The sequence below is a fragment of the Paramormyrops kingsleyae genome, chromosome 7 (genome assembly GCF_048594095.1).
Source record: "Paramormyrops kingsleyae isolate MSU_618 chromosome 7, PKINGS_0.4, whole genome shotgun sequence".
NCBI classification, from domain to species: Eukaryota; Metazoa; Chordata; class Actinopteri; order Osteoglossiformes; family Mormyridae; genus Paramormyrops; species Paramormyrops kingsleyae.
The window spans coordinates 4,604,332-4,613,360 of record NC_132803.1 but is presented as its reverse complement, the minus strand read 5'-3'; the positions used below and the strand labels follow the sequence as shown (position 1 = coordinate 4,613,360).

Below are 9,029 nucleotides of genomic sequence, written 5' to 3'. Positions count from 1 at the left end.
GATATAAATTCAATTGGTGACTTTTTTTGGCCAGGGAGTGTATTAAGTAGTTTTAGGAAATATGATTTTATTTTGGACAAAATCGGTCACTGCAAGAAAGTCCAGTCAACACATTTTGTGTACAACAGTTTTCTTAGATCTTATTTGCAATGGAAACTCACAAAGAGTGATAGGTGTCTTTTGGCTTTTATGATTTGTGAAGCAGAGATCAATAATAAAAGGACAATTCTACCATAGGAAATATGGAAAAAAGAAGGTATCGAATTTTGACAAATATTCTATATAGCATTGATGTCGTTATAAAAGTAAAATTCTGAGAACTGAAAATTCTTGTGTTTTATTTTGTATTACTTACAACAAAACTAGGTACTGCAAAACTATACACAATATTTTCACATTCAAGAATGTTTTTTGAAAACAGTACTATACAGTTAAAATTATTAGCTGGTGTACGACAATCCACCCAGTAACAGTGCAGCATGTCTAACTGGAAAACAGCTGACTACGAACATGTTTTGCACATAAGCATGATATTGTCAAATCTTTTTCCACAGAGAACTGCTTATCTTGATCTCCATAAAAAAACAAACATGAGCTACAGGATGCACAGAAAATGCACCAATGTAAGATTAAATGCTTTTGGTGTTTAGAGTAAGAGACTTTCTGTAATGTAATAAATACTGACAGTCCATACTGCAGTCTTGAAAAACACTTTTTAAAGCGACAAAAGTGTCACAGGCCTGGCCAAGGCTCACGTGTGAAGTGCAACGGTGAATTATCCATACGAGACAGCTGTAATGGTCCCGGTGTGTTATCAGAAAGACAGCAGAACAAGGATCCGGTGGTCACACAGAGGCCATGATGAAGAAGCCTCCTCAGTCTTATGAATCTCCAGTCATTATGGAAATAAACTCCTCCTGGTTTACTGAAAGAAAAAAAGCCATAAGTAAGTCTAAATAAAATATTCAGCCAAATTAAACAATACTCAAGCGGCAGAAGTTTGTAGTATGTCAACCCAATTTATTTCCCCTTAGGTTTTAGCATACATAAACAATAAATACAAAAAAAAGATTAGAACCTAGCACTTATAACGCTCCAAATGCTTAATTAAAATGAGACGATTCATGTCCTGTTAACTAAATTTATATGTCGAATCCTAATCCCTGAAATATTAATTCATTAGTGTGGAATGGAAAGTTTTAAATAATAAGTTTTAAATAATAACAACACCGAATTCACGCGAGGAGATTAAGGAAATGAGACTAAGCGCAGATCAGCAGGTTTGTATACGGTGTGGATCCGCATTTGGGTCCCGATCCCGTTCCCGTTCCCGTTCCCGACCGAGTGCCCGTACTCTCCCCGTCCCCGTCCGTGTCGAACTCGTCGATCATGGCTCGCAGCTCCTCGTCCGATATGTTCTCGCCCAGCTCCCTCGCTACCCGCCGCAGGTTTCGCAGGCTGATCTTGCCCGAGTCGTCGTCGTCAAACAGCTTGAAAGCCTTCAGGATCTCCTCCTGAGGATCCCGCTCCAGCATCTTCTCTGCGACTGACCATTATACACACAGCTTATTTTTTATGCCACGAACAGAACCAGGAATAACGGTTTCAAAACGAAGATGGTGGTAATGATTATTATTAATATTAGTAGTAGTAGTCGTAGTAGCGGCAGCATCAGTAACAGCAAAATATTCGGTTTGTAAACCTAACATAAAAGGACACATTTTAATGTGAAGACAACACTTACCAACTTCATTAAAATCATCAAATGTAATTTTTCCGCTTCCTTCCCGATCGTAGTCTTTAAGTATCTTCAGCACATCCGATTTCTTCACATCGAACCCCAAAGCCCTCATTGCGACCTTTAAGGAGGGGGAAGGCATGTCAGACCCCTGAGCGTCCCCGACGCGGAAACGCGCCCGGCGATATGTGCACTAACCTTCAGTTCGTGGTAATCGATCTCTTTGTCTTTGTCAGTGTCAAACAGCTCAAAAGCCTCTTTTATCTCTTGCTTCTGTTCCTCGGTCAGCTCTCTCCTTTTTTTTCTTTTTGTCCTGTCGGCACCAAGCTCAGTCCTAAAAAAAACATGTAACGCGTTAAGCATCTTCATGATGTTATTAATTATGCATATAAAACGTTTATGAATTACTGTTGTTGTTATGCGTGTGACACATTTCACCAGAAAACGTCATTAATTTGGTCCAGGCGGTAGCGTTACAGGTAGGGATTTAACCAGAACTGCTGCTGTAATACATACACGCGTGAATAAAAAACATAAAACAGTCCAGATAATATAAAAACAGCCAAATACTCCCAGCTAGCTAGACTATCGCTTCCCAATATGGCTATTCGTTAAAAAAAATACACGAAACACACCAACACAAATCGAGAACAGATTAGTAAAATTAACATCAACGACCTTTCCATTCAATACTGCTTAAAAACAATGGGTCGTTAAACTGTCTAAACTGAATTTACCTGGCAATTCTTATGGATCTAGCCTATAATGATCCCATTCAGTGTCTAAAAGATAAAAAAGAACAGTTTAGGTTTGTTCGACATGCTTACCTCAATGGCAGGCTCATTGCTTTAACTTTAATTGTTATATACCGGTGAAATCAAGAGAACAGTTCCGGACGATACAGAGAAAAAATAAAACTAAGAATTAGTTTACAGTAAAAAAAAAGTACCCAAGACAACAAAAAACCACAACAAATCCGTTTGCGTTTTGCTTGCGTTGCCGTGTTCGATTGGTTAGAGCGCTTCATCCCGTTATAAGAGGCTGATGGTGATTGGTGAAAATGATTTCACTAAATGCTTTTCCCGGTTGCCATTGGTTGATCCAACGCCGTGACCCAATCCAAATAGTCACAGATGTCACGACGATTGACGGCATACTGCAAAAGTGTTGCAGAACAGGATGTGACGTACACTGCACCCAAAAGGATGGTCTTCTTATTGTGAGGGCTGGATTAAATAAAAATATTTATCTTTTTTATACTACTTAAAAAACATTAAAACATACATCACTATCATTTCTAAAATTAAGTTTCTTTGCCCACCTGGCATTAAGAGAAATGAATATGGGTGAGATTAACTTTGAATCCAGTCATTAAAACCTTATTCTTCTATGACAATTCATCCACTTGCCAAAGTGCCATTCATAGTTTTGTAAGGGAAAAATCTTTAATCAAGTAATCATAATATTCTGGCTATCACCATGATTTGCCATATTTTAGAGACGTGTGCATGATCACTATTTAAATTACTGGTAAAATATTGGTATAATTTGTCAGTACTTCTCAACTACTACTAGGTACAGGTAGGTACAGCAATCCCAATGTGTCAGACTTTGCCAAAACATCTTTGGGTCTCACTGTGGCCTCTCTGAACTGCTCCCATGCAGGAACCTTCTATTTTCTGACCACCTGCACTGTAACCCTTCTGATTCATCATTACCATTCAGCTGTCGCAGGGAAACCCTGTGCGAGAAATGCTCTTAAGGCCTTCTTCTTCAGCTTGACAGCTTCCCCGCTACTGGCATCATTCAGCAAGCCCTTGGGTTAGGAGCCAGTTTTCTTTTGCCCACAGATGCTGTATGACCGTGGCTTTAAACGTGTCCCATTCATATACTGTGTCCCCAACGTCACTTGGAAAGTGGGAGCAGTTTTTTAGAGGCGTGAGGTGAATTCATCTTGCACAGAAGCTTCTAATAAACATTCCGAGCAAATTCAGACCGCTCACCTGGGTCTTCCTCATCCCATCTGACCCCGCAGTGCTGATCCAGTGGTAGCTCGACCACTCTTCACCCAAATGTCCATGGTCGTCAAATCAGATTATAAAACTACAAAGTCAATCACTGACATCTGTCTAAGAGCACTCTATGAACATGGCTACTACACTAGTGACCTATTCTTTCCATGCATGCCCCCCAGAAATCGCCACATGTGCATTGAAGTCTCCCAGCAGGATGACAAAGTCTGTAGGAATTATCCTTTGAAGAACATCACCCACTTTGCCCAAGGCTGGCTACTCCAAACTACTCGTCAGTGCAAAAACATTCTCTGCACCACAAGAGTCTACCTACCAGGAAAATCCAGCTGAACAGCCTGGAACTTGTATCTTCATACTTCCTGCCAGAGGTCTTTCACTGTTTGGGAATTCCAGAGTAAGACAGACTCCAGCCCTAGATGTGGAGGTAAGATCAACTGCATCTATGTCCCGGACCAGAGAAGTACTGATCAACCTACCAAAACCAATGGCCATTGGTCTGGTTGAGATGGGTCCCTTCCCTCTCATACTTCCAATGTAAATGTTCACCTTGTCGGGGGGGGGGGGAGGGTGCAGGAAATGATTCATATGTTTTAACATGGAAATTAGTAATCGTAAGAGGTAATTACACAGCTTGAAAGCATGAAATAAAAAGTCTGTAAACCAAAATATTGTCCAATAACAACTAATTTGGATAAAGCATGACAGCATTCATAATTGCTTACTAATTGTGACACATTCATCTAGGTCACACCAAAACAACCACGTTCAAAAAGATGAAAAAGGCAAAAATATGCATAAGTTTCATAAAAAGATCTTTTTGTTCTTAAAGGACTGCTAAGCAATGTGTAGAGCTAAAAGTGAAATCATGCAGTTTATTATAAATATATATCTATATATACACACCTTTTATTCCATTCAAATCCAAACGAACTTGCTATTGAAATCCACAGGGGAAAAGGCACATACTAAAATATAGAAGACATTTACAACCAGAAGCAATTGCTGTTTAAATTACAAATGTAAATGAACTCGTGAATAACAGAATTGTCATCAGATTCACATTTTACAACCATGCCCTTCAAAAGCACTGACCATTAAAATATTGCTGTTAATAATTTTACCGAAAATTTACAAACCAACAAACGAAAATGTTTTGTTGTCCAAAATATACTCCAGAGTACACTCAAAAAAACATCTACACTGACACTAAGTGCATATGGTAAAGGGTTTTCACATGAATAAATTATAGAATTAATAAATTCCTGATATTAACCTACAGGCAGCAATTGGGTGGGGGGTGAGGGGGGGGGGGGGGGGGGTGGCTGAACACATCTTTTGTCCACCATAAAATGTAGGCAATTTAAGAAAGTAAGTGGAATGTCCAGATTTTCCACTCATATTCCTCAACCTCCATTTTCTCAGAGAACTCACTAGTGTTTCCCAGTTTGATCACATGTGCAGACAGCAAAAAGATTACGTTTCCGACTAAGATTGCACTGAAACATTTTGGACTCCCTGCAGTGGGCTAGGTGTCCTCTTGGCCGTGGCCATTGAAAGAGGTGGACCACAAGCAGCTCGCTCATCAGTCATCGAGGGTTCCTCCTTGCCAGCTATGTGAGCTTGGTGTTCGACTGTGGCTGCTGGGCCTCTGTGCTGGCATGATGGCTAACGTCATCCTTCATTAACACCTCATAGTAGAGTAGATAGAAGACCGGCGTGACGATGCCAACCACCAACATTATGGCCACCGCCATCCACCACCTAAGCCCCCAGTCGGCCCCATAATAGGGGTCCTTCCTTGGGGCTGGTCGGCGCTCGGCCTCGCCCAGAAGGTGCTGTGAGCTCAGGGAAGAGACGACCTCATTCAAGCTCCCCCGGGCTGGGTCCGTGGACTTCACCAGCTGCTCTATGTCCTTGTCTTTCTCCTGCAGGAAGCTGCACACACTGTCTGTAGATGAGGTGGAGGATGATGATGAGCACCTAGAGGAAGGACAGTCGGCCCCGGCATCCAAATGAGGTTCCTCGTGGAGCTGGGAAGCCAGGCCATGGGTCTCAGTCAGGATGCTGAACCTCTTCACCGGAATCTTGATGGTACGCAGGGCGAAAAAATCCTGCTCTGTCAGAAGATTGTTGGCCCTTTTAATGTCTGCAACCTGTGAGATATTCAAGAGCAACATATCATTTAGTCAAATATGCATTTTAACATAGCATTTCGATAAACACACTCCTAAAGGAAATGCACTCGGCACTTACACACAAAGTAACATTTTTGCTCTACAAAATGCTGATGTATCAAGAAGTGCGCATTTGAACAGCAGGAGTACAGGGAGTAATTCCTTCCCATCTGATTTACGACTTAAGTACAAGATAGAAGATCTGCCACATTGTTTACACAGAGGCTACGCTTGCCTATCCCTGACCCATTTCCAGCTCTGCAGCAGAAATATTGACAGTAACAACAAAAAAAATAATATCAATATCAAATGTTTAATTAAAAATGTATGGCGATCAGTTTCTCTTTCCAGAGGCACATCAGTGACACATGCTGCATTGACGTCACTGTTATGATGTCTATTGAGTTCATTTACTTGATTTAACAGACATTTAATGATGGACAGAGTGTGAGCGACTATTACCGAGCAGAAATACTGTAGAGATATGGCATTCAAAGTGTCGCCCTCCTTGATGTCACGAACTAGGTAAACAATGTCATCCATCCTGTCTCTCGATGTGCTCCGCTTCAACCTCTCCTTCCCCCTGGGCCTGAGCTCGAAGGATTCCCCATCTTCTTCAGAAAACTCATTTTCTGAGACAAGACTGTTCCCAAAAGTGTACGTATGCCCTCCGTTGGAAGACTGTGCCATTGTGGCTGCATGGTAACCTGTATGTTGGCTTTTTCCTGTCATTTTCTGCCACTCTACGGAGGGAAAACATACATCTTTATACACACACACACACACACACACACACACACACACAATGTAAGGTATTGTAACTATAAAAAATATGGAGTTAGTTTAAAGAGGTGTAAATCTCATTAATAGAACTTTCACAACTCCAAGTTAAAAATCAGCAGATCCACTTTGTGTTCTCCTTGTCATGTGCACACCTGGTGTATCATATTGTTAGATGCACCTGTTTATCCAGTTCAAGAGAATAAAATATGAACTTTAATGATACCTGGGAGAAATACTACTGCATACAGCAGCAAGGTTCATGAAGTGCAAACAAACATGCAGCACAACAAAAGACAAACTTACAAGGACACATAGTGCAAAAGAATTTAAAAGACTACGGGGAACACAAACAGAACACCCTAAATAATATTAAAGGAATTAGTATAAAAAAACAAAACGTATGCCATTGTGCATGTGTGTGTAATATGCACAATATGCAAACAGACGGCACTGCATTCCTGGCATCTTATAGGTGAATGCGAGGGAGAAGCTGGAAGGAGTATTTTACTGAAACAATTAAAATATACAACTAAAAATAGGTTATAGGTCATTCACGAAAATTTACCTTGAATAAAAGTGAACAGACCAAAAACAACCAAGAAAAGTATCATCTTTGAGAAATCATATTTTTAAACCAACTTTCTTGATGTGTTTTTGCGATACAAGGTATGACTTACCTGGCTATGGCAGCCGACGACTGAAGAGAATATATAGCATTTAGAAACCTTTAAGAAAGCAATTAAAACCACGTTTAGTTTATTTAAAAATGAGCTTCACTGACAGATGATGGAGACGCCACAAAATACCTGACCTCAGACGTAATACACTACACTACTTTTGAAAAAAACCATGACTGTCCAAGTACAATAGTTCAATACTATGAAACAGCTAAAAAATACACCATGGCGATCAACTGACGCCTGGTTTTAACCCATCGTCCTGTCCCACATTCTGCGATCCAGCGACTTGTCGCAGGGTGACCCAACTCATCCAGCTACCGGTTTCTGTCATCGGTACTCGGGTGTGCTACATATATGTCTCTGCCACACATTTATTAGCATTTCTCTGAATTTTCAAACAACTTGGAAACACCGGAGTTGCGTCACACGAAACTCAACTCAAGCGTTTTGGACAGGAACGGTAACCTGACAACAGACACAAAAGTCCTGAAACAAATTTCCCTCAGAGAACCCTTACGACCTTTCTACTCCCAGCACAGAAACAAGAAACACCTACAACCGAGTCAGACACTAACTCGTCAGGTGAAGCTATTTACCTGAAACACACAAAAACGTCGGCTGCTCCTCGTACCGGACCCGCGTATGTTTGTTTAGCTACGCCACGTCGGCACTCTGCTGGCGTCATGACGTCACTTCCCGTGGTGCCGCAGTCGCTTCGGCAGCGTTGTTTTTTTAAAGGGTATTTTCGCGCCGTTTGTTCTCTATTTCCCCGGCTATCATGCCTACGGAACTGCGACAACCGATAGACGTTCACTATAGTCGCCAGGGGGAGCCATTGCACAATTTATATGTTCAAAAGCACTGAGTGCTTTACAAATTTTGTGTACACGATGAAAAGTTACAAGAAAACCATTAGGGCATTTATGTAGAATTATAAAATAAGCTAAAACACGTTATTAAATAGTAATACAATATGGTAGTTTATGGTATATCAACAGCTATTTTGAGTGTAATAATACAGGAACTTCTTGATTAAAGAAGCTATAGGCCTATACGAGTTTGTACACTATGTACAAGTAATTTGAAAGCATGCAAGTTATTTTTGTCTCTGGGTTTGGTCCAAGATCTTGTGCCTTGGCAGCAGTTGATAGTATTTGCCCTTTAAATGGCCACACTAATCGAACAAAAGATTTGCAGCGTGCTGAGTGTGTAGATGGGTCCCCTGAGATGGCTGAAAGGTATGGACAGGCCAGAAAGGCTGCAACCGAGGCATGCAGTTGTGGAGAGGAAAGGTTGTGCATGGAAGAAGTTTGGAGAGGCCATGGGGAGAGGCTATTGGGTGGCCCCAAGGCTGATTTAGCAAGCCATTCAAGGTCTCAGGAGAGGGAGCCAGGACCTTACTCAGCCAGGATGTGGAAGTGTAAACCAAATCTGAAGATATGGTCAAACAACAGGAGGAACTTCTTAACTTTTACATGTGTTCAGAAGAACACAATGAAATTCTTATGCCTCAGTTGCAGATAAGTGGTAAGAGGGCTAAAGGTAACATCGCTTTGGATCAAGACAAGCCAGCTGAGGTGGATCCGGCATTTTACCGGGTCAGCTGTTCTGGATACTTCCT

At 41.2% G+C, this 9,029-nt stretch overlaps 2 protein-coding genes across 6 annotated transcripts; both read right to left on the bottom strand.

The window, feature by feature from the left end:
- Window positions 1-321: 321 nt before the first annotated feature.
- cetn3 (centrin 3) lies at window positions 322-2,752 on the bottom strand. 4 transcript variants are annotated; one of them, XM_023842883.2, is made up of 5 exons: window positions 2,566-2,752; window positions 1,937-2,072; window positions 1,745-1,859; window positions 1,342-1,546; window positions 322-925 (listed from the first exon to the last, which is right to left on the bottom strand). In XM_023842883.2, exons 1-5 carry the CDS (start codon window positions 2,580-2,582, stop codon window positions 733-735), a joined length of 666 nt encoding a protein of 221 aa, XP_023698651.1. In that variant the 5' UTR covers window positions 2,583-2,752; the 3' UTR covers window positions 322-732. The 4 variants fall into 4 exon arrangements, with proteins under 4 accessions (XP_023698651.1, XP_023698671.1, XP_023698682.1 ...); XM_023842903.2 differs by lacking the exon at window positions 2,566-2,752 and adding an exon at window positions 2,476-2,565; XM_023842914.2 differs by having other exon boundaries at window positions 736-925; window positions 1,355-1,546; window positions 2,566-2,749.
- A 1,871-nt stretch (window positions 2,753-4,623) lies between these two features.
- Window positions 4,624-8,122, bottom strand: lysmd3 (LysM, putative peptidoglycan-binding, domain containing 3). Of its 2 annotated transcripts, none has more exons than XM_023842959.2 (4): window positions 8,005-8,122; window positions 7,406-7,453; window positions 6,408-6,709; window positions 4,624-5,924 (listed from the first exon to the last, which is right to left on the bottom strand). In XM_023842959.2, the coding sequence occupies exons 3-4, from the start codon at window positions 6,675-6,677 to the stop codon at window positions 5,382-5,384; spliced, it is 813 nt and encodes a 270-aa protein (XP_023698727.1). In that variant the 5' UTR covers window positions 6,678-6,709; window positions 7,406-7,453; window positions 8,005-8,122; the 3' UTR covers window positions 4,624-5,381. The 2 variants fall into 2 exon arrangements, with proteins under 2 accessions (XP_023698727.1, XP_023698719.1); XM_023842951.2 differs by having other exon boundaries at window positions 6,408-6,688.
- Between the last annotated feature and the right edge of the window lie 907 nt (window positions 8,123-9,029).

Excerpts from the sequence above, each read along its gene's own strand:
- cetn3 (XM_023842883.2), bottom strand. Across the intron at positions 1,860-1,936 it reads TCGATTACCACGAACTGAAG|GTCGCAATGAGGGCTTTGGG; the intron begins GTTAGTGCACAT and ends CCCTCCTTAAAG. Across the intron at positions 926-1,341 it reads GGGGAGAGTACGGGCACTCG|TAAACCAGGAGGAGTTTATT; the intron begins GTCGGGAACGGG and ends TTTTTCTTTCAG.
- lysmd3 (XM_023842959.2), bottom strand. The coding sequence starts at position 6,677 with ATGACAGGAAAAAGCCAACATACAGGTTACCATGCAGCCACAATGGCA. Across the intron at positions 5,925-6,407 it reads CTCTACAGTATTTCTGCTCG|GTTGCAGACATTAAAAGGGC; the intron begins GTAATAGTCGCT and ends AATATCTCACAG.